This window comes from Rana temporaria, chromosome 3 (assembly GCF_905171775.1).
Source record: "Rana temporaria chromosome 3, aRanTem1.1, whole genome shotgun sequence".
NCBI classification, from domain to species: domain Eukaryota; kingdom Metazoa; phylum Chordata; class Amphibia; order Anura; family Ranidae; genus Rana; species Rana temporaria.
Genome location: NC_053491.1, coordinates 348,154,762 through 348,180,878, shown reverse-complemented (window position 1 = coordinate 348,180,878; position 26,117 = coordinate 348,154,762). Strand labels below are relative to the sequence as shown.

General features: G+C 42.2%; 1 protein-coding gene across 8 annotated transcripts in view; it reads right to left on the bottom strand.

The window, feature by feature from the left end:
* NTF3 (neurotrophin 3) overlaps window positions 1-26,117 on the bottom strand; it is a 119,113-nt gene that overhangs the window by 6,219 nt on the left and 86,777 nt on the right. For 3 of the 8 annotated variants that reach the window (XM_040345144.1, XM_040345142.1, XM_040345143.1), the window contains exon 2: window positions 15,478-15,611. The exons of 3 other annotated variants lie outside the window; for them this stretch is intronic. In XM_040345144.1, the coding sequence (XP_040201078.1) occupies window positions 15,478-15,483 (6 nt within the window). In that variant the 5' untranslated portion in view covers window positions 15,484-15,611. Of the gene's footprint in view, window positions 1-8,721; window positions 8,780-15,477; window positions 15,612-26,117 lie in introns of all 8 variants that reach the window. 2 more of the 8 variants (XM_040345147.1, XM_040345146.1) reach the window with 2 other exon arrangements.

Below are 26,117 nucleotides of genomic sequence, written 5' to 3'. Positions count from 1 at the left end.
AGTGTTGGGGGGTCTGAACGAGGTAGAAGGAAGTTAAAAATCTTCCTCCTTTCTCCTCAGAACCCCCAGGATTCCCTCTTCACTCCCCACTTCACCAGCTCTGAGATGGTGAATCGGGGAGTGTGAATTCTGACACAGATCACCAGTGAAGAGCTCAGATCACAGCTTCATAAACTGTCCGTTTCTGTGTCAGTCTATGAGACTTCTCTGTGAGTAGAGATAATCTGCGGGAAAACAAGTTCAAACACTTCTCCCCCCGATTATCACTGTTTCATAAACTGTTTATGGGCTGTGATCACTGGTGATCCTTGGGATCACCGCTCTTCACTGCTTCATAAACGGACACCTAAGCATGGATTCTGTTGAACATTACAGCAGATGCCTGTAATCTTTGCAACAGGTTGGTAAGGCTTTCCCTATTAAAGTTAGCCAAATGCCATGTGTACCCATCTTTACACAGAGGATGGATCTTTTTCCTAATTTCAGCAACTAGGGGTGGAGACAGTGACGTAAGCAGCAGCTGGGTCAACACAGGGTGGCCATTTGAACCAAATTGATGGTATCTAACGTGCTACCTGATACAAACATTCAACTTATTCTCTCTGGAGAAGAGACACTTAAGAGGAGATATATACAAATATAGTCGCAATATACAAATATCTAAATGGTGATTCCAGCATAGGGAAAAAAAACGATTCATTCTTAGGTTGCTTAAAGTGAAGTCCCACCCAAAAATAGAACTTCCACTTTTTGGAACCCTCCCCCCCTCCGGTGTCACATTTGGCACCTTTCAGGGGGAAGCAGATACCTGTCTAATACAGGTATTTGCTCCCACTTCCTGGCATAGATCACCTCTGTGATCTACACTACTTCCACACCTGCTCTGTACCCCAGCTGTCTTTTGGGAGACACACAGCTCCCAGAACACAGCGGGGACCAGTGAAGACGCGCAGCGCGGCTCGCGCATGCGCAGTAGGGAACCGGAAAGTGAAGCCGCAATGCACCATGGACAGGTAAGTGTCCATATATTAAAAGTCAGCAGTTGCTGTATTTGTAGCTGCTGGCTTTTAATATTTTTTTAAGTGGGACCTCCGCTTTAAGAAGACACGTGGCTACTCAATGAAGTTGGAGAAGCAGGTTAACCTTAAACTGCAAAAGGAGTTCTTTACTGTTAGAGCATTAAGGATGTGGAACTCCCTTCCAAAATCGGTGGTGTCATTGGGGAGTGTCGATAATTTTGAATTAAGATGCCCTTAGATGGGCATCTTAGAGAAAGCAATGAACAGGGATGTGGGAAATGTTAGACATACATACATACTTATACACCCACACAGGTTGAACTGGATGGACTGACGTCTTTATTCAACCTTACCAACTATGTAACTACTTTATATTAGGTGATGAGTTCAGTAACAGGCACGCCTCTCAACACACGACTTGTATCATAGAAGGGGGCGTGTCTGATCAGGTCTATTACATTACTAAGGGTACTGAGTCTTACTCCAGTGCCTACTGAACTGCACAGTTCTGCACAGCTGCTATTACAGTAATGCCCCTTTCAACAGGGTAGGCTTCATTGGAGTCAATCTGCTCAGCAGGGAATCTGTCCACTGATTCCCAATGAGCAGATGAATGGCTGGACCATGTCCGCTCTGCTTATGCAGAGTGGACATAGACACAGCCCACACTCCTCTTTGGGCAGTCGGATGTAAACAGCCTGTTCATTTACACCTGGCATCAGATCAGATCCACCAGACAGGTTCTGAACGGACCCTTATCTGTGTTTTTAGCAGATTGGATCGGATTGGATGTCAGTTCACATGTCCGTTGACACCCCCTGCTCCATAGAGGAGACTGGAGGGTCTGATTGGATTCCGCCTGAAAAAACGGATCTGATTAGTCTGCCAGTGAAAGGCCCCTTTCACACGTGGCTGTCTGTTTTGACAGACTCCACTTACTCAGCAAGGATCTCTCCGTTGATCCCCGCTGAGCCGGAGGATGACAGGTTCATCTCTGCTCACTGTGGAGAGAAGGACCTGTCAGATCTATGCTCTTCACTATGGGGGATTGGATGAAAACGGATCCACCTGTCCATTATAATCCGATCCGATAGACGAATAGGGTTTCCATCCATGATCTGAATTTAGCAGAGCTGATCGGTCCATCGTAGTCCAAGGACTGTTCAGGTCTGCCTAAAGAACTGACAGGTGTACCTGAACATGTGTGAAAGGGGCCTAAAGGGGCCTAAGGTGGAAGTAATAGTATCAACCAACATGGAGATTGTTAGTACACAATCTTTCTATTTTTGTGACTTCAGTTGAAATTCACTGAATTTTCACATCAAACACGTACTTATACATTTAAAAACTTTTCCTTTTAGGTAGCATGAACAAAAAATGGATTTCATTTTTACCTCTTCATAATACATCTGTTTTTTGCAGCTCCCTAAAACACCCATGGCCCATTTCCAAGTATTGTGCAATCCTACGATCCCTGTTTACAATTTAATTTGCAGCTTAAATGGCCTTGGATATTTATGAAACAAAGAGAAACGTTAGCTGGCTTAACGAATGTCAACATTTGCCGCAACTTCAATGACTGAGATAAAATGTGACATTGGAGTTTTGAAATTGTTCAGCTTCCCCAAAGGAGCCAAAGCTTAATATAGCAACCCAGCAATTGCAGATATGAAGATTTTGCAAAACACTCTGGTTCAAATCAGAATACATGATTCTCTTGCCTGCGTCGTCGTCCTCAGCTGAACTAAGGCCTTCAGTCAAGGCTTTGCCTATGGTGTTCACATGAAATAGAGTCTTTTGTAATTAAGTCCACAGGGTGTTCTTGGACCAGCTTACCAGGACTGTCACTGAAGTCTGATCACAGATGGACGTGTATAAGACGAGGGACTGTAATTGCATTAATCTGCATTTAGAAAACTTTCTCCAACTTTTCACACTTAAATTAAATTGTATGTCTAAAAATATTTAATGCATCTCTGTAGTGCATGCACATTTCCCAATGCTTTGTTGCTTTAAAAATGCTAAAAGGTACAGAAAAATGCCAGTTGACCTGCCAGACATCCAATGCGCTACTAAGTTGAGGTGACAACACAATGATCTCTGCAGGACTGAAATTTAAAAAAATGCTGTCACCCCTGCCTACTTCCCTCCCAGGGAATGACAGATTACCTCCTCCTATGTTATGGGAATAAGGAAAACTGGACAGGACTGACAACACTGCTGTATGTATTCATCTTCTTCTCCTTCTACAGAGTAGTTCTGGTCATAATCTCCTGCCAAGTTATGAAGGGTCACTTTAAACAAAAACTGGCCAGCTGAATCATACCCCAACCATATGGGCAACAATATAATGTTTGGCATGGTGTTCATTTTGGCACAGAAGACTCAACAAATTCTTGTACACTTAATTGAAGTCACACTGGTCCTATCATTACAGTGGTGTTAACGGGCTGCTATAACAGATTTTAATGAAGGGCAAAGCTGCTTTAACTAGTACAGCAGCCATACATAAGATTGTCATTCAAAGTAGAGACGTAACTAAAATCCTGTTACAAAATGTAAAGCCGAGATTCAGGCAGATATAAAATACACAAATGAATGCAGCTCTGGATTAATTAATTAATACACCTTTTAAATGTATATTTTTTAATGAAAGCAGTGTGACTTGGCATTAGCCTTTTGCAATCCCTGTACAGCTCAGTCTGGTAGAGGGAGTAACAGTACAAGGATCCAATCAGTTGTGCTGCAGAGCAAGGAACATGCCGCTAGGTGGTGGCAGGGCTGACTGACTTTTAGGACTGGATAGACAGAAATAAAAAAATCTTTTGGCAGGCAAAACAGCTCCCATATACAGTGCCTTTCAAAAGTATTTACCCCCCCCCCCCTGGCATTTTTCGTGTTTTGTTGCTTCACAACCTGGAATTAACATGGATTGTTTGAGGATTTACATCATTTAATTTACAGAACATGCCCACATCTTTTTAGATGTTTTTTTTTTATTGTGAAGCAAACAACAAATAGGACAAATAACAGAAAAGGTCAATTTGCATAACTACTCACCCCGCCCCTAAAGCCAATTATTATTATTATTATTATTATTATTATTATTATTAAAAAAATGCTTATAAACGCAGTCTTACCCATGGGCCTCGATGCGTATGACTATAATGAGCAGTGAAATTCTGATCTTCTTAATCTAGCTCCCTTACTGGCCAGGATGCAGTGACCTATAAGCCCCCATAACTCTTCTGCAAGAGCAAGGTCTTCAAACTCTTCCGGAAGCTTAGCAAATTGGTGGTGTTTTTTTAGGACCAACGGTAAATCATTCCATACCTTACACCCCTGCACCAAGAAAGCGCATCCTCCTCGTCTCTGTTTCCTCACCCTAGGGACAACGACATTCGTTTGTCCCGCTGAACCCAGTGCTCTACTAGGAGCATATTGTGTGAATTTCACAGCTCCAAGTCACTTTGGATAAGTCTCTATGAGCTTGTCACACCTTACCACTTGGATTTTTGCCCATTGCTCCTTACAAAACTGCTTCAGCTCCTTCAAGTTCAACAGCAATCTTTAAGTCTGACCACAGATTTTCTGTTGGATTGAGATCTGGGCTTTGACTAGGCCATTCTAACACATTTACATGTTTCCCCTCAAACCACTCAAGTGTTGCTTTAGCAGTGTGTTTGGGGTCATTGTCCTGCTGGAAAGTGAACCTCCGTCCTAGCCTCAAATCACACACAGAGTGGTACAGGCTTTGCTCAAGAATATCCCTGTATTTAGCACCATCCATCTTTCCCTCAACTCTGACCAGTTTCCCAGTTCCGACTGCCTAAAAACATTCCCACAGCATGATGCTTCACCATCATGTTTCACTGTGGGGATGGTGTTCTTCAAGTGATGTTATGTGCTGGGTTTGCACCCTGGGTTTGCGGATAAGTTAAAGATAAGTACTATTTTGCTTATAGTATATTGTGAGCCCCTAAATTATAAAGAGAAGCAATAGTCACAGTTGTGCTTGTTGATATTTTGGGTCTAGGATAAGAACATGTCAAAAGAGCAATGCAAAACTGAAATGGACAAAGGGGTTTTCTTTTAATTCTGGACAGAGAGGGGAAGGGTTAGAACCTCTGTTAAGTTTCGGTAAATTTTTTCCAGTTAGGATGACCAAACATCCCCAGGACAAAATGAAGGGGACAATAGTATGGTTGACAGTTGTCACTGGAACAAAAGGTGAGGGAAAAGCTGCCTGTCCCAGTGTGCCCTTGCTTTGGTGAGAATATATTTCCCTTTAAATTGAATATTTTTCTAAATTCCAGCACCCCTATGTACCAATATAGCATCCATGTACTTATTTTTTAAAAATAAAACAGCTTTCTATTTATTCTACACACGCTTACCTTACTTTCTGCACAGCTGATTTAAAACACTTCTGAATTACTTCTGCCTTACTTGCTAGACAGACTTTAGGTCATGACACAGGAACAAGTTGACCAGCTGAAGGTAGATGATGCAGGGTGTGTGCTAATGTGATCAGCTGGTCAACTTCTTCCTGTGTCAAGACTTAAAGTCTGACCAGGAAGTATGGCAGAAGTAATTGAGCAGTGTTTTTAGACAACTATGAAGAGAGTGAGGTAACTCTGTGTAGAATTAATGGAAAGATGTTTTATTTTTGAAAAATAAGTACATTGATGTTATATTGGTACATAGGGGAGCTGGGATTTTAGAAAAAAACAACAACAGTTAGCCTACATTCACAAGACAGTTTAGCCATGAATAATTTGGTGCTAAATGGCATCTCTGGACACAGCAACACTCTGTGCTATAGCCGTTAGACATGTGCACACTGAAATATTTTGTTTCGGAATTTAATTTTATATTTAGTTACTCCAGCAATTAATTTTTATTTATTTTGTTTCTTTAAAAAATGCATTCGTCCAAAAATCTGAATTAATTAAGGTTGAATCTGTCATTGAAGGCTCATTGTGTCTGTCGAATTCTAAGAAGATTCGACGGAGCAGCTAAACCGTACAATGCCACAATCGTACATTTCCTGTCGAATGATCCGCCTAGAATCTATAGAAGAATTTTAATGTTATATGACACTAGTAATAATTATATTTATAAATTATTTTTACTAGTCAACCAACATTCAAATTCTTCTATAGCCGGGATCCTCAAACTACGGCCCTCCAGCTGTTGCGGAACTACACATCCCATGAGGCCTTGTAAGACTCTGACATTCACAGACATGACTAGGCATGATGGGAATTGTAGTTCCTGAACAACTGGAGGGCCATAGTTTCAAGACCCTTGTTCTATAGCCTATGGGCCGAGCATTTGACCAGAAATGTACGATTGCGGCGTCGTACAGTTTAGCTGCTTGTCGAATCTTCTTAAAACTTTTGACAGACACCATAAGCTTGTTTTTTGCCACTTAGTCGAATCTTCGTTGTTCATGTCGAATTGTCTACCCCAACACTGTCTCTATAATGTTGAATCTTTTCTCTCTATGTCAAATCTTTCCTCTCTATGTAGAATAATCTTGGACTAATAGAGTTAAAGCGGAGGTCCACCCAATTTTTTTTTTAAAAGCCAGCAGCTACAAATACTGCAGCTGCTGACTTTTAATAAATTGACACTTACCTGTCCAGGGCACCCGCGATGTCGGCAGCCGAGGCCGAGCAATCGTTTGTCTCTCGGCTGCCCCCGTCGCCATCCTCGGTAAGGGAATCAGGAAGTGAAGCATTGAGGCTTGCCGAGTATCGCGGCGCACCCTCACTGGCCCCCGCTCTCTCCTGCTCTCTCCTTGGTCCAGTGTGTTCCCCAGGAGACAGCGGGGGGGGGGGGGGAGTGGCATGATTCTCATGGGAGTCTATGCCCAGAAGTGGGTGCAAATACCTGTCTTAGACAGATATCTGCATCCCCATTTCTACCAAAAGATGCCAATGTGACACCGGAGGGGGGGAGGGTTCAGAAAAGCGGTGAAACTCTGCTTTAAGGTTAGGCACATTCGATCACAGGTTCGATAGACACAGATTGCTATTGTCAGCATCATCTCAAATCTCCTATCTATATCGAACTGTTGTAGCAACGAAAATAAAGCATTTTTTATGTAGGATCTTTCGGATTTTGCGCGTTCATTTTTGTTTATTAAAACGATAATGAAAATACCCAAAATTCGGACAAAAATGCATTAAGACGAAAACGAATGCACATGTCCAATAGCCGTATACAAACTGGCTGATTAGCTGCAGCTAAAACTGCACAAAGACTTTGACCCTGGCTGCGTCCAGAGTTGATTAGAGGCTAATGCTAATGCAAAAACTGGCGGCACTGGTCATTGATTTGTACAAATCTGACAGCCACCACTGACAGCTTCAGGTGCTTGCATATGGTGTCTACTTATTCTTGCCGGCATCTACCCCTAGCCGCGCATAAATTGCCATGTGAATGTGGCCCAAGTTAAAGCTGCACCATCAACCACATGGAGGTGGCATTTGCATAATTCCTATGATCCAAGCTGGCCCAAAGTAGGTGTAATATTTATATTTTTGGAGTTCTTTTTGAAATAATCTAATGGTGTTTGTAGAAGCGGACTGAAATAGTAAGAAAATGCTGACTACAAAGTCTGATTTAACTCACTTTAAGGAAAGTAGAATTTTGAGGTTACTGTGCCATTAACTGTTGATCCACATGCATTAAAACAATTAGTGGGTGTAGAGTTTTACAACCGTGTTTTTGGCTCCCAGTCGGGATGTATAGAATGTTCATATAAATCTCGGTTCCATTGTAACAGTTTCCTGTTTAGAAGAGAGAATTAAAGGCTAGCTCGGCAGTATGAGTCTTTGGAAGAGCCAGGTCACTACACTAATAAAGCCCCAGGCTTCCAGTAATGAGATTACCACCACCATTTCCAGTATCCAGGTGCACCAAATGGACATGTAATTAAGCCTTTTAATCGATACTACATGTACTCTACTGATAAATGGGCAACTCACAGGCATAAAAGGAAATCTTATGCCCCTTTCACACAAAGGTCTGATAACGTCCACCTGTCAGTTTTTCAGGCGGACCTGATCAAACCCTTCATTCACCCCTATGGACCGAGGGGAGTACAAACTGACTTATGTCAGTTTACACCTGGCTACCTCAAGTCTGTGATGGATCTGTCATTCCCCTGCTCTGATCTACTCAGGGCTACTAGTTTTCTACTACTATATTATGGTGATTGTATTCAAGTGCAAGATCGGCTTTAAGTGTTTGGTCCTGTAAGTCTTTCATGTTAGCCTATAGAAGATATGAAACCAGGAGGAAGATTCACAGCTCTTCTTTTAGATGTAAAAATACAGGACAACAGTAGAAAAGACAACATGGCTGGCAGTGAAAAGAATTAAGAGTTCACACTTCACATAACTGGTATGGCAACTTAGTTGCTGTGTATAACCTAAAGTTCAACCCCAGGCTACATGTTTTGGTCTCCAAGCTGGTAAAAAAAAAAACTCCTGCTGCAATGACCTTTAGTCTGAAGCTGTACCCATAGTACTTATTTTCCACCACTAGATATCCTCAGTCACTCAGCGTCACTCAACCCAGAAGATTGAAGACAATATAATGAAGCAGGACATCATGGGCCTACCCTCTGAGGGGCTGTCATCATACCACCCTTTATTCATAGCATAATGATACAGAGAGCCACACTTACATCATCACATCAGCACCACTCGCTGCAATATGGAGGACTTCCCACCTCCAGTAGAAGACTGAAAAATAAAGAGGACCTAGCATGTCACTCAAATGGCCTGAAGACTTTGGAAAGAGGTGAGTATAAATAAAGCAAAACAGGGGTGGCTCCAGGGAGTAATGGTGGAGGGCTGAGCCTGGAATTAGGCTTTAAAGGACCACTATCATGAAAAATGTTCTTAATCTACATATTGGGCTAATATCTAATATGTGGTTAATAACAAATGTATTTATAATATAAATTCATACCAGAACGTACACAGCACTGACCAGAGATTAAAAAAAAAGTAAAAACACTGAACAAGAGGCACAGCAATATTTATAGGTAGAAGGCAAATATAGCAGCTCCAATTGTATATATATATATATATATATATATATATATATATATATGTGTGTGTGTGTATATATATATATATATATATACACACAGTATCTCACAAAAGTTAGTACACCCCTCACATTTTTGTGATATTGAAGAAATTACACTTTGCTATGTAACGTAATGAGTGTACAGCTTGTATAACAGTGTACATTTTCTGTCCCCTCAAAATAACTCAACACACAGAATTTAGTGTCTAAACCTCTGGCAACAAAAGTGAGTACACCCCTAAGCAAAAATGTCCAAATTGGGCCCAATTAGCCATTGCCCCTCCCCGGTCTCATGTGCCATGTTACTGTTACAAGTTCTCAGGTGTGAATGGGGAGCAGGTGTGTTAAATTGGGTGTTATTGCTCTCATTCTCTCATACTGGTCACTAGGAATTCAACATGGCACCTCATAGCAAATAACTCTGAGGTTTCTGAAAAAAAATGAATTGTTGCTCTACATAAAGATGGCCTAGGCCATAAGAAGATTACCAAGACCCTGAAATTGAGCTGCAGCATGTCGGCCGAGATCATACAGCGGTTTAACAGGACAGGTTCCACTCAGAACAGGCCTCGCCATGGTCGACCAAAGGAGTTGAGTTCACATGCTCAGTGTCACATCCAGGGGTTGTCTTTGGGAAATAGACAAATGAGTGCTGCCAGCATTGCTGCAGAAGTTGAAAGAGTGGGGGGTCAGCCTGTCAGTGCTCAGACCATGCGCCACACACGGCAACAAATTGGTCTGCATGGCTAAAACCCTATTGAGCATCTGTGGGGCATCCTCAAACGGAAGGTAGAGGAGCGCAAGGTCTCTAACATCCTCCAGATCTGTGATGTCAGAGTGGAAGAGGACTCCAGTTGTATCCTGTGAAGCTCTGATGAACTCCATGCCCAAGAGGGTTAAGGCAGTGCTGGAAAATAATGGTGGCCACACAAAATATTGACACTCTGGCCCCTATTTGGACATTTTCACTTAGGGGTGTACTCACTTTTGTTGCCAGCGGTTAAGGCCTCGTACACACGACAGAGATTCTCGGCAGAATTCGCCGAGAAACTCGGTCAAAACCCGGATTCTGCCGAGAATCTCTGTCGTCTGTACAGTTTTGGCTCGATGGAGCCGCCGAGGAACTCGACGAGAAAATAGAGAACATGTTCTCTATTTTCTCGTTGTCCTCGTTCTTCTATGGGAGAAGCCGGCCCGCCGAGCTCCTCGGCGGCTTCATCCCAAAACTCGACGAGGAACTCGACGTGCCAAGCACGTCGAGTTCCTCTGTCGTGTGTACGGGGCCTTAGACTTTAATGGCTGTGCGTAGAGTTATTTTGAGGGGACAGCAAATTTACACTGTTATACAAGCTGTACAATCACTGCTTTACATTGTAGCAAAGTGTCATTTCTTCAGTGTTGTCACATGAAAAGAAATAAAAAAATATATACAAAAATGTGAGGGTGCATGTACACCCTTTTTGAGATACTATATGTCCAAACACACACCTATATATTATATATAGCTATAAGTTATACATAAGTATAAACAATCATATTACTAACACATTGATAATAGCAAAATAAATCCAAGCTTAAAATGTTTGCATACCATGTTTATGCATTAAATATACTGTATATGCTTATTTTCAGGGACACTAATATCTATTTATTATAAAAATGTCAAAATCTAAATTATTAGTGAATATCTAAAAAAGTATATATGCTGTGTATATATAAATATATACAGTGGGTACAATAAGTATTGAACAAGTCACCATTATTCTTGGTAAATATATTTCTAAAGGTGCTATTGACATGAAATTTTCACCACGTCGGTAGAAACCAATGCAATCCATACATACAAAGAAATGTGTAATATTATGGAATGACACACGGAAAAAGTATTGAACACATGAAGAAAGGGAGGTGCAAAAAGGCATGGAAAGCCAAGACACCAGCTGAAATCTTTTAGAAATTAGAAAGCAATCCTGCCCCTTGTCAGTGTAAATGTAGCTGGTTCAGTCTCAACTGATGGCCTATAAAAAGGTGCCTCATTACCAAGGTGTCACACAAGAAACATCTAACGATGGGTAAAAGTAAATAGCTCTTTTAAGACCTTTGCAACCTTATTGTTGCAAAGCATACTGATGGTATTAGTTACAGAAGGATTAATACAATTCTGAATATTCTAGTGAGCACTGCTAGGACCATAATCCAGAAGTGGAAAGAATATATTTTCACCATAAACCTGCCATAACCAGGTGCTCCCCTCAATATTTCTGACAGAGGAATGAAAAGAATTATCAGAAGAGTTGTCCAAGAGCCAAGGACCACTTGTGGAGAGCTTCTGAAAGACCTGGAATTAGCAGGTACAATTGTTTAAAAAAAAATATAAGTTATGCACTTAACGGCCATGGCCTGTATGCGCGCTCACCATGCAAGACCACATTGCTGTAGAAAAAGCATGTTGAAGTTCATTTAACCACTTCCATACCGGGCACTTACGCACCTTCCTGCCCAAGCCAATTTTCAGCTTTCAGCACTGTCGCACTTTGAATGACAATTGCGCGGTCGTGCTACACTGTACCCAAACAATTTTTTTATCATTTTGTTCCCACAAATAGAGCTTTCTTTTGGTGGTATTTGATCACCTCTGCGGTTTTTATTTTTTGCGCTATAAACAAAAGAAGAGTGACAATTTAAAAAAAAAACACAATATTTTTTACTTTTTGATTTAATAAATATCACAATTTTTTTTAAAAAACATTTTTTTTCCTCAGTTTAGGCCGATACGTATTCTTCTACATATTTTTGGTAAAAAAAATCGCAATGATCATATATTGATTGGTTTGCGCAAAAGTTAAAGCGTTTACAAAATAGGTGATAGATTTATGGCATTTTTATTTTATTAATTTTTTTACTAGTATTGGCGGCGATTTGCGATTTTTTTACTGTCACCGTGACATTGCGGCGAACACATCGGACACTTTTGACACGTTTTTGGCGCCATTCACATTTATACAGCGATTAATGCGATAAATATGCACTAATTACTGTATAAATGTGACTGGCATTTAAGGGATTAACACTAGGGGGTGAGGGAGGGGTTAATATGTATACCTGTATTGTGTTCTAACTGTGGGGGAAGGGGGGTGACTGGGGGAGGTGACCGATCTATGTCCCTATGTACAAGGGACACAGATCGGTCTCCTCTCTCCCCTGACAGGACGTGGAGCTCTGTGTTTACACACAGAGCTCCACGTCCCTGCTCTGTCGTTACCGATCGCGGGTACCTGGCGGACATCGCGACCGCCAGGCACGCGCATTGGCATCTCGGGGACGCGCCGGGCGCGCTCGCGCGCCCCCCAGTGGCCGGAGGAATACAGGACGTCAATAGACGTCCTGTTGAATATTCAGAGTCACCGTGAAGCCGTCATTTGACGATGGCCCGGTGCTCAAGTGGTTAAAATTTGTGGCACAACATTTAGACAAGCCTGAATATAGTCCGGTCAGATGAGACACTCTTTGGATGCCTTAACCACTTGAGATCTGCGCTATGGTCGAAAGACGTCCACAGCGCGGCTCTCAAGTGCCGGGTGGACGTCCCTGGACGTCCTGCTGTTGTTGTTCCCTGTGCGCGCCACTGGGGGCGCGCAGCGGGGAAACAACGTGCCCAGCGCATCGCTCGGGAGCCGATGCGAGTGTCTGGCAGCCGCGATGTCCGTCAGACACCCGCGATTGACGGTAACACAGCAGGACGTGGAGCTCTGTGTGTAAACACAGAGCTCCACGTGCTGTGAGGGAGAGAGGAGACCGATCGGTGTCCCTTTACATAGGGACACAGCATCGGTCACCTCCCACAGTCAGTCCCCTCCCCCCACACAGTAAGAACACAATGAGGGAATACATTTAACGCCTTCCTCACCCCCTAGTGTTAACCTCTTCACTGCCAGTCACATTTATACAGTAATTAGTGCATTTTTATAGCACTGATCGCTGTATAAATGTGAACGGTCCCAAAATTTTGTCAAAAGTGTCCGATACGTCCTCTGCAATATCGCAGCCCTGACAAAAAAATCGCAAATCGCCGCCATTACAAGTAAAAAAAAAAAAAAACATAAATCTATCCCCCATTTTGTAGGCACTATAACTTTTGCGCAAACCAGTCGCTTATTGCGATTTTTTTTTTTTTTTTTACAAAAATACGTCGAAAAATACGTATCGGCCTTAACTGAGAAAAAAAATAGTTTTTTTAAAAAAAAATTGGGATATTTATTATAGCAACCGGTAAAAAAATATATATATATTTTTTTAAATTGTCGCTCCTTTTTTGTTTATAGCGCAAAAAATAAAAACCGCAGAGGTGATCAAATACCACCAAAATAAAGCTCTATTTGTGGGGAAAAAAGGACGCCAATTTTGTTTGGGAGCCACGTCGCACGACCGCGCAATTGTCAGTTAAAGCGACGCAGTGCCGGAAGCTGAAATTTCGCCTGGGCACAAAGGGGGTTTATGTGCCCAGTAAGCAAGTGGTTAATAAACACCATGTTTGGAGGTCAAATGGCACTGCACATCACCCCAAAAACACCACCATACCAACAGTGAAGTTTGGAGGTGGGAACATCATGGTGTGGGGCTGTTTTTCAGCATATGGTACTGGCAAACTGCATATCATTGGAGGAATGGAAAAATGTAGCAAACATTCTTGATAAAAATCTGCTGCCATCTACCAGGATGATGAAATGAGGGAGGACATTTCAGCAAGACAATGATCCCAAACACAAAGCCAAGGAAACTCTCAATTGGTTTCCAAGAAAGAAAATAAAACTGCTAGAATGGCCCAGCCAATCGACTGACTTGAATCCAATAGAAAATCTATGGAAAGAACTAAAGATCAGAGTTCATAGACGAGGACCATTATACCTTCAAGATTTGAAGACTGTGTGGAAGAATGGGCCAAAATCATTTTGTACAAAGTATTAAATACATTTCAGTATTGTTAGTGTGTTCAATACCTTTTCCCTGTTTCATTCCATTTTATTAGACATACTGAAACTTAATTTCTGAACTTATTTGCTTTGGTTGGTTTGTATGTATTGATTGCATGGGTTGTTAAATTCCATGTCAATAGCACCTAGTCAATAGAGCTTTCCTGATGATGCAAGTATTGCGAAACGCGTAGAAGCTGTTTGGACACACACGAAGGGGGAGTGCACCAGCGCGTTGGAACCATCTGTAGACATACAGGGGAACAGGAGCGAAGGATGCACACCACTCGAGTAACAACACAAACGCTGGTCAGCGGCTATAACGCTTGACACTGCCAGAGATACTCAGTGCCGGTCAGAGGCACTTTTCTTGTAAGTGCACTGTTTTTATTATTTTAATAAATACGTTTTTTTAAATACTACACTATGATGAGCCCCTTGTTTTTTAGGCAATAAGGAAATTCTTGAAAAAGGGAGAAGGAGGATATACCCAGTGGCGGTCAGAAAATAAACCATTTTGTGGCCTTTACTATTTGGGGTCTGGTGAGTGTTCAGTCTAGCCGTTGGTGATGGTGGCACATGTTTGTCGGGTGGAAGAGACAGCTGCACCTTTAATTATTCACTTCGCGCAATAAGCACTACCAGCATTGAACCCCTCCCTACTTACCACATTGGAATCCATCGCTCAATTGCGAAATTGTTTGCTGTTCCATTATTGAACTTTTTTAGTGCTGTTTGCACATTTACTAGTTATTTATGGGACTTTGAAATGTAATATATATATATTTTTTTTCTGGTACTCATTTCACATAAGTAGCACTATCAGCGGTAACATTTCCACAACAGGAGCACAACGTGCAGTGATTTTGTCCCTTGATATTCCATGTTGACAATTAACCGCTGTTGTTTCGTTTATTGCACATTTTTTGTAACATCCATTTATTTATTTATATATTTATTATTTTTTGGTATAGCGTGATAGACTCACGTACGTTTATTCATATAATATATCAATTATGTCGTTGTACTTGATATGGCACTTTATCTACGGCTGTTGGTGCACTAATTTAGTTCACAGCTTAATAGCACTTTATGAAATTGCACTTTTTGGATAATTAGATCAGCGCAGTAACATTTTTTCCAATAGCACCTTTAGAAATATATTTACCTAGAACAATGGTGACATTGATTAATAATTGATTTTATATATATATATATATATATATATATATATATTCAATTAAACATTATTTCGCATATTACTATAGTGCTAACATATTACAGGACACCTTTCACATTTGTTCCTTTTTAAAGTGATAGCCCCTACCACAGTCATACAAAACACACACTCTAGGTCCAGATGCCAATTAACCTACCAGCATGTTTTTGGGTTGTGGAAACCAGAGTACCTGGAGGAAACCCACGCAAACACGGGGATAACATGTGATAGCACATAAGGCCTGCTTAGTGTCCACTCTCAGTTCCACTGTTTTGTTCCCCTTCACGGCTGCTGTAAAAACAAAAATAGAAACAGACCAGCCTGCAGTTTACTTTATTTGATATATTAAATCTGTCAATCAGGATTAAAAAGATACAGTTTAAATATGTATCTAAAAAAGGACAATTTAAAGTACCGTATTTCGAACCTCTAAGTAATTGTAAATTAGGCCAGGAAGCAATAGCAAATTCAAAGTTTAACAGTTGACACTGGAACATGCATAGAGTGGAGATCTTCCAATAAGGAGATTTATCTAAATGGTTACTGACTGAGAGTGGATTTCCCATCAGGCCCCTTCCTCACGGATGCCCCCGCTAAGCAGAATCCGCTTGCTCAGCAGGGGATCCCTCCGCTGATCCCCACTGAGCAGGTGGATGACAGGTTCATGTCTGCTTTGTTATGCAGAGCAGACATGGACATGGTGCCACTCTCCTCTATGGGGAAATATGATGGAAATGGACCACCTCTCCATTTCCAACTGATGTCATCCGTTCTGATCTGACAGACAGATGAAGAATAGAACCACCATCCATCTGTTTTTGGCAGACAGGATAAGATCAGATGACGATAGATGTCAGCGGATCCACCGCTCCATATGAGAGACTGGAGGGTCCGATCAGGTCTGTCTGAAAAACTGACAGGTGGACCTGTTCTAACAGCCTGTGTGAAAGGGGCTTTATTTTACAGAGATTTTCTCTAATTTCCTCTCGTGTCTTCAAGACAAGGAACAAAGGGAATTCTCCTAATTGGACACATACACCCCAACAAAAATATAAAACAAGACAAAGAATTTAACCTGACCAAATCTGGCGGGAGGTCCCATTTGCACCATGTTATACCCTAAATGTGGGTGTAACATAGTCCCAAAGGTGGCGTGAGCCGTTAACTATACTTAGGTGCTGTGCCTGAAAGGGAGATCTTATACAGTAAATGGTAAGAGGATGTTGCTTTTCTCCTGGCTGACATCAATTACTCCAGCTCTAAAAATACAAAAAAATATATTGTATTAACTATTTATAAATAATAATAATATGTACTAAACATTAAAGGCTATGGAAGCTCCATTGATACTGGTGACATAAAATAATTCCAATGCAAGTATGTGAAAAAGAAAGACACACACTTTCTGACAAATGTATAATTGTAGCAAAGTAAATTCGAGCCAAGGTAGGGTTTTGCAGCATTACAGGGTAGATGAGACTATTAAACAATAAATAATGTTAGGTGCTGCGGGCAACTCCTCCACCTCTGTTCCTGGTTTCTGATCACTAATGTTCAGTTATTGCTGCTTATGAATTCGATTGCTACAACAGTCATAATAACCCAGTGGAAGAGTTAGGAAAAACCAGGGCTTGAGTCCTGCAGGAACACATGGGAAAGGCTGTACTTTTTCCACAGCAGGAACTTCATTCCTGTTAGCAGCCATGTCCTGCAGGACTGGCCTTTGAAATATGCAAGCTGTGTAGCAGGTGCTACACCAGCAGCCGTTGACACAGCTCGCAATAGTAAGTGCCGCACATTGATTGAGGCCAGTGTTGCCAACCACCCATTAATTTAGGTGCAGCCTGTAAATTACAGCCCTTTTTCAGGCTGCCCGTAAATGTCCGTTATGGGCAGCAGCGCCCCTAAAAAATATGGCTGCGGGCCGACAGTGCAACCGCGCATCCGCCATTTTTTCCCAGGACTTGACCCCTGAGAAAAACAGTGTAGAGTGGTACATGACCAGTTCTTCTTCTCCTCCTCCCTATAGCTGCTAATGGAACACGTCAGCCCCCCTTAACTGCTTATGCTCACCATTACCTGCTTCTCTATTTAGCCAGGCAGGGAAGTGACATACTTAGTTCTTCTGGTGTAGAAGAGCATTTGACTCCCTCTCTTTTCTACTACATTACAGTGCTGGTGCTTTGTGATCAGCACATACAGTACTAGTAGTGTGAGTGACCCAATGGTGCTTACACAGGTCTTGCTATTGCCGGCAAATGGCATGGAAACAAAGGGAAGTTAAGTATAAGCAGTGGGGTCCTCTATTTAAGTTAGCCTGTGCCAACTTCAATGCCTAGGCAAAGCACTGTTCACTTTAGGCCTTGACTCAGACATAACATAATGTTTTGCAAATGTACATATCGGCAGCCCATCCAGCTTCAGAACATAGGACTTAGGACACCACACCACAGGTTAATCGTCCAGGTTGTTTTATTACATACCAGTAATTTATTCTGATGTATAGTATGATAGAATAGAGGATCTTATAACAGAGAAAATGTGTTTCGGGGGCTAGAAACTGCTTCCTTCATCAGGGATTGAAGATAGGAAACAATATATGGACTGCACTGAATTAAGAGTTAAAGGGTAATTCCATTTTAACTTCCACTTAAAATATAGCAAATACAATTGTGACGCATGTCATATTGTAAATGAATGTTATTAAAAATTACCTTTCCTTTTCAATTTGCAGCTCTGTAATTTTCTGTAAAATGCAATGCAATATGGCTACCTGGAGGTTTTCTGTACACAGAATGTGTACAGAACACCCCCAGAAACATAATGTCCTGCTTGTGTGATTGGCTCACTGATTTTCCCAGATGTCTACACTAAGATACAAGTCAGATTTTTCTCATCCCCCTGCAACAAAAATTAAATTTTTCGGAAGATACTCCCAATAGAAAATCACGTCTAAAGGGATGCAGGCCCTGCAGTTTTCCTCATTAGAGCCCTACAGCTGGTTGATAATTATGAAACCACTCACATTAGACTCACTAAGCACAGGAGAACAGAGGAACAAACAGTAATTTCTTCAGAATAACAAAGGGTAGGAATCTGCAACAAAGTTTGTTAAAATCCTTGCAGTGTACATAGATCAACCAGAAGGGAATGATTTTTTTCCTCAACAAAAGAGTTATGCTTTAAGTGTGTTATTTGGACCAATTAAGTGTTAAAGCACAGTGTTTGACTTAAACTGCTCAGAAAAGCTGCTAAAAAATACTGTGCTTTAATATTTACAGAGTAGGTTCACCTTTTCACATGTAGCCAGGTGCGGGGCTACTAAAAAATGGGGGAGGGGAGACTTTGCCAAAAAAAAACAGTGACTGTTTATTTTACTGCTCATGGATGAGGTCATTGCATAGTCTTCTGCCTCTAGAGGGAGATTGCTCTTGGTGTCTTGAAGCAGAGTATTTGGGGATTTGTGGTCCCGTAGCTAACATTTACTGAATATTGAAGCCACTTTGAGCCCAGGTTCACACTGGGTGCGTTTTGCTTCGATATGAGATACGATTTCACATGTGAAATCGCATCTCAAATCGGCGGCATTTGCCGGCAATTGTCGGCAATGACACTGTCCTAATCGGTGCGACGCCGCATCTGCGGCGCTGCACCGATTTCAAAAAGTAGTTCCTGTACTACTTTTTGCGATTTAGGGCCGCGATTTACATAGACATCTGTGCAGAAACCTGCACAGATGTCTCTTAAATCGCGGCCGAAATCGGGACTGCCAGCGGGAGTGAAGCCGTGCGAGTTCAGCTGAACTCGCACGGCTTCACTCCCGCAGCCCAGTGTGAACCAGGGCTAAAACTACTGGATTCTGGGATAATCTATAAATTTGACTGTAACTGGAAGGCTCGTTCTCTTGGCCTGGGGACATCTGAGAGGTTAGTCAGGACCCCAGTTCTGCTCGCAGCTGCACTGAGATCCAGCGATCCAGCCTCACACAAGCAGCAGTCCACAGATTGATCTGCGTGAGAGGTTCAGTGACACTACATATGCCAGTGCCAGACACTCATCTACACAGCTGTCATTAGCGCCCAGAGGCATAGAGGTATCCACACTGCCCGCCATCAATACAGCAGTGTTTGAAACCCACGTTCGTTGCCTTTATTTTGAGCTGGGTACTGTTTGTTACAAGGTTACTAACCAGTGTTTGTCAAATTCATGTCTGAACCTAGAGTGTCAGAGGAGTCGAGGTGTTTGCAACGTCAAGGCAGTTCCAGAGGATAAGCATCACTCAGCGGCCCTTACGGTTGTAGCACTACACTCAAAATATTAAAAGGTGAACTAATTCACAACGTCCCTACAGCACTTACCTCTGTGTATGATTATCTTTCACTACCCAAGCTAGCTTATGTAGTGGTCTGGGCATTTTAATGCCACACCCTTCTACACCTCTCTTTCTTCCGGGACAACTTAGAGAGATTCTCATTGGTCAGCGCAGTCACATGTCAGGGCTGACCAATGCCCACCATTGTGGGCATTATGATGCTACTCAGCCTCTAGGCTGTGTACTGCATTTTTCAGATGCCTGAACACCCACACACGGGCAGCAGAAGCTAATCAATGATGGAGATAAGTGCAGTAGGGCCTGGGGGTGTGGGAAAGGTGAAGTGAGTTAGTTCACCATTTCATCTTCTGTGAAAAGATGAACAACCCTTTAATTTGGTTCAGCCCTGAAACGTGTTGGCTCTGTTATAAAGTCTTCTATTTAATCATACATTTAAATAAATCTGTATCTGGATGATTAACCTGCGGTGTGGTGTTTCAATCACAGATCATTTAGCAAAAAAATCTTTACAGAAAGTGTAACCCACCCTTTACTCTGTTCAATGCTAACAGAAAAAAATAAATCCTTTACATGCACTATAAGCTGTATTCACATCAATCATCCAATCATGTCAGTTTATTCTGCATTCCTCTGTATGTGATTGGGCGTTCAAAGTGAACACAAATTCACATAGCTAAGTAAAAAAACATTCTCCCTTAGTAAGTAAACTACCAGTGTCCCCATACTGAATATAAATCTCAGAGATAAGTATCTGTGTCTGCTTATTGTTGGAATCAGGCTAATGTCAACAACACACTTTGTTCCGTCAATTAATATGAGTAATCTGAACAATTTATGATGGATTCAACTTTATCCAGATTGGTGGTGTGTGCTTTATCCCACAGGAACAAAAAATAAATAACTGTGACTACGTAATAATACATAGCTGAAAGCCACAGAAAATCACCACAACAATAAAAAACACTATGCCTCGTGTACAAAATATGGAGGAAAGGAAAATAGTAGCTGACCCCCTAGCTACCAATCAGATGCCGTCTTTCTTTAGAAAGATGTCAAACACAATCTGATTGGTAGCAAAAGCAAAACTGGCCTGCTGCCCGCTGCTTTGTTACCATTAGTATTTTGTGAAAGTCAGTAACAGCCAAAAACTGTTCTGTCGTGTGCCGCTATAACAATGATGACATTTCATCAACAATACACTTATTGCACCTAACATCTGTTTATGTACGGTAAACACATTGGTCCTGATTTATCAGGCTGCATGATGTAAGGCTTGCTATTTAGCACTTAAGGCAAGCTGCAACAAGATACATTAAAACTTGTTGAATTGAGTGGCAAATTTTAGTATACCTAGTTCTTACTCCTGCCGCTGAATGCCCCTTGGCTGTACCTCTTGCTTTTTATTCATACTTAGCTTTTTTGGCTAACATCAGGCTGGCCATGTAATGCACACGTGAGTCCTCTTTTTCTTTGGATCTCCCCCAGTGCTGGGCGGTCCTCGGTGATGCAGAAAGTGTCACTAGTGTTATGGTGTGAGGCTCTCTGCATCATTGTATGTGTGTGAAGGGTGTTGTGGTCCCCCCAAAAAAGTGCTCAAATGTGATTGAGGAGGGTGGTGGAGGCAAAAAAAAAAACATAACTTCCCGTTTTGTGTGAAGTTTTACTTTAATATTTCAGGCTCTGAGAGCTGGATGGGGATGTTGCTTAAGCACCTGACTGAATGGGTAGTATCTTTTTTAGGATACCATCTATTTGTTGGTTCTATACATTTGTTGGTTCTATACATGCTGAATCAGTACGACTTTTACTAATTTAGAGGTATAGGAGCTGTTAACCAGGTAAAATTGCAACCGTTTGTTAACACACTAGAAAATCTCTCACTGGTGAGAAATCGTTCCCTTTCTCCTCTTAAAAAAATGAACAATCCCGTTTAGCACACAAATACATCAGTCAGTTGATTTTCAAAATGGAGTAAAAATTCCAGTGGACTAATAACTCACAACCCGACACTCATGTGTACATGTGTACATCTGCTTAGACTTATACGGACTTCGATTTCGAAAGTTTAAAATCAGATGGATTGTCAACTAGGCTGCTTGGATATTTTTTCTATTCATCTTAAGGCTAAACCAACATATGATGATTCCTACCTAAAATACCCAACTGTCTACTGAAAAGGACGTGGTTAAAGCGGGGGTTCACCCTATCAATAAAAAAATATATATATTTTTTTCCTCTAGCATAAAATTAGGCATAGTAGCGCGAGCTACAGTATGCCTGTCTTTATTTTTTTAGCCCCGTACTCACTGTGCAATCGTAGAGACAAGATTCCGACTCCCCTCGTGGAATGGGCGTTCCTATGGAGAGGGAAGGTGATTGACGGCCGGCTCTGGCACGTCACGCTTCTCCGGAAATAGCCGAAATAGAACTTGGCTCTTCACGGCGCCTGCGCATAGTCTGTGCGCAGGCGCCGTATAGCGCCGTGAAGAGCCGAGACCTGTTCCGGCTGTCTTCAGGGAGCGTGACGTGCCAGAGCCGGCCGTCAATCACCTTCCCTCTCCATAGGAATGCCCATTCCCCGCGGGGAGTCGGAATCTTGTCTCTACGATTGCACAGTGAGTACGGGGCTAAAAAAATAAAGACAGGCATACTGTAGCTCGCGCTACTATGCCTCATTTTATGGTAAAATGTTGTCATGGAGGGTGAACCACCGCTTTAAGAATGTGGAGGAAAGAAAACTTAGCTCAGTACCACAATCAAAACCTTTGCTGCCTCTGAGTGTCGCCTGTATAGAGAAATATAGAACATGTTCCACCAGCCTACATGATCAAAAATCAGTTGGGATGTTACCTTCTCCAAAGTTTCTAGTGGAAAACACACAAACACATATTTACTGTATCAGGCTACCTTTGGTATCTGCCACAGCTTGCAGACACTAGAGTTAATATATTTCCCCACAAGTAACTTCTTTCAGATATCCTGAGCCCTCTAGTTTCCAACCTACAGTGAGGTTAAGTACTACCAGTGGTACATAAGGGGTATTGTATACACTGTTGTGCAACTTACTTTTTTTTACAGCTGTAATATGGAGAACCCAGGATCCCCAACCAGCCATTTGTAAAAATAAACAGTTTGTATTGTCATTTAAATGAATGAAAACTCTGTGAGACTCTGAATTCTGGGTCCCAAATGAGGACTTACAAATCTTGAGGTCACTGTAAATCAGTCTCCTCTTCTCCAACCCGACTGCCCCAAAAGCACTTATCCTGCATGGGTGAGAACATGTGAATACTCAAAAATTGCCTTCAAGTCATCCCCCTTAAAAAGACCATAACCCAAATAATAGGGACACATACTGTGTCTCCAGTCCAGGACCCATCCCAGGCGTCCCGTACACAGTTTACAACCCTGCTTTGACATGGACCTTATGCCGAGGATACACACCTCTTTCGGGATATTCCATTTGTCTTTGTATCCCAAGGGTCCAAGCATCAGTCCATGGTTTGCATAGCATCTCATGACTCTCTGCTTAGCATCCAATTTTTCTCCAATATATTAGGCCAATCTGTCCTCTTCCCAGTTGTCCAGATGTTAATATGGGGCCCCTATTCTACAACCATATTGTGACATGTACGGTCACACCCAAGTCTCTCATCTGTGGCAATTTTCTTGCAAACCACCGATGTGGCTTTTTTTTTTCTCACAACCTCTGTGATAAGTCACTGACTCACTAGTACTTCTGCTATGACATCTTTGGGTCTGGGGCCACAAACATAGTTTACTTTCTCGGTGGCCAGTCTGTTAGAAATAACATTACATTAGAGGGAAAGCTTCACCCCTCTTTAGTGGTTGATAACAGTTCTGAACAAATGCTTAGATATAAGAACTGGAAAACTATTACATAAAAAGGTTTGTGTGTCCATGGATAGTTTTTAATTGAAACATAGCTAGATTGTGCTATAAAAATAAATTACTATATATTTCTTAAAACAGAAGGGAATATATAACATAATCTTGGCAGGAAATGTAAAGCAGGATAGTTTATTTCCATATGATGCCATTAATTGTTGACACACAGACAGGAGATGCAAAGAACAATGAAATATGCCATTCCTAGAATCTATAGTATGCACATGGTAATGCATTATTTCCAATCTTCTTCTGATGGATTACACATACATATCCAGGTTATAGTTGGTAATATAATTATTGCTTTGTTCTGTCATCAAATTATTTAAATTCTAAAAATATATAATGAAAACCGACAAAACGCTCTAAACTAGGAACAATTCAATATTTTATATATTTTGATGAGTTTACCCATTTGCTCAAAGTAGAATTTAACCCTGAACAGACCAATCTGTGAGAGAAAGTTTACCACAGATCTCGGATCAGGCATATTAACCTAGTGAACCAACAGAAGGTTCCTTCAGACTCCTGGAACCCTTACCAGTTACCGTTAACTGAGGGATCACACGCTGTTTGAAATCTGTTTATCATCCACACTAATGGAACTCTATTATCAATTAGAATAGGGCTTTAAACTGCATGCCCTGGCTGCTATAATGTTACTGACCTAATAAAGAAGTGATATACACCCTTATTAAAGTAGAACAAGGCGGTTTGATGAATCCCAAACTGAGTGAGGAGATATGGAATTCATATTGAGCACGGTGCAGGGCTTGACTGGGACAAAAATGTGGCCCTGGACTTCATCCAGACCGGCCCAGGGCACAACACATCAGGGTACAGTGCACATCAGGGCACGGTACAGAGCTCAGCACATCAGGGCACAGCACATCAGGGTACAGGGCACAGCACATCAGGGCACGGGCACATCAGGACACAACACGTACAGGGCACATCACATCAGGGCCCATCACAGCACATCAGGGCACACCACACTGAGGCACACCACATTGAGGCACAGCACATCGGGGCATGGGGCACATCAGGGCACGGGGCACATTATGGTGCACATCGTTTACTAGCCAGCATGCAGAGTAGCGCAGGAAGCATGTGTAATATGTTCTCTCTCCTGCAACGGCACTCACACGGCCCCCCGGCGGCCCCCTCTCTTTTAGTCCATCCCAGATGATGTCACAAGCAAATGGGGATGGACGAGAAGAGAGGAGGGGCCACCAGGGAGCAGTGTGAGTTCCAAGACAGGAGAGAGAACATATTACACATGTTTCCTGCGCTATTCTGCATGCTCGCTAAATCTCGATCTACCCGTCAGGCGCCCGCTGTCGACGATTGACAGGTAGATCGCCGTTGACCTCCGACCGGCCCACTGAGCCATCGGCCCACTGGGAATCTCCCGATAATCCCGATGGCCTGTCCATCCCTGGCACAGTGATACCCTCATTTTCCCAAAACTCACAAGTCTTCAACAAAATATTTAGAAGTAATTCTGATGCTTGTGCTGCAGTACAGGACAACATTTCTTAAAAGCCACAAAGTTGAACTCCCCAACACTAAAAAATAACCAGCTAAGCAGATCAGGTTGGAATGCATAATAGTACTTAACAGAGTCTGAAAATACTCCAAAAACATCTAAGCAAACAACACAATATAACTGGCATGTCATAAGACCTCTAGCAGAGCATTCAACAATGTATCCTGATCACCATCTGGCTCAAAAAACGCCATTAAGAAAGAGACTTGTAATTGGTTGTCTCAGAGGCGGCTCTAGGCTTTGTGAGGCCTTAGGCAAAACTCGACATGGGGCCCCACTCTCGCCCATGATGGGAAAAATAGTTCAAGGCCAAGAGCCTCTTCCCCACAACCCTGGCCATTGGTTGTGGAGGTCTGCCGGCAGGGGGCTTATCAGAATCTGTAAGCCCCCTTTAACAAGGCGGCCCACCAGATCCTGCTCTTTAATAACTAAGGGGCGGGGCCACCCAGTGATGTCACCTGGTGAACCCGCCCCCTTGTGACGTCATTGACGGAGGGCATGCTGGGTCATTGACGTCACAAGGGACGGTGTCACCGATATTCACTGGTTGTTAGGGATGCTGGCGGCTCGCTCCTAAATCAGGGCTCTTAACCCTGCCTGAGCACAGCAGCGTTAAGGTCCCCTGTCCCTCAAAACTGGGGTAACGCATTGGGAAAGTTAGGCGGCCGCGAGGCCCCTGTGAGTGCGAGGCCTTAGGCGACCGCCTAATTTGCCTAATTAAAGAGCCGCCTCTGGGTTGTCTTAAATCATTTAGAATCAATACACACGTGGGGTGTGGCTATACTTGACCTAAAACTGTCCTTTTCATACATCTCTAAACTCTCAAAGGCTGGACATAATCCATTATCCCAGTTATTATAATTACATTCATAACAAGCATTTGCCTGAATTTATAAGAAAAATGACCAGTTAGATTCTAAACACCACTATAATGAGAGGTGCGGTAAGGAGAATAGACATAAGGTCAAAATCATATTTGATATCTATTGTGATGTCACCGCCCCCG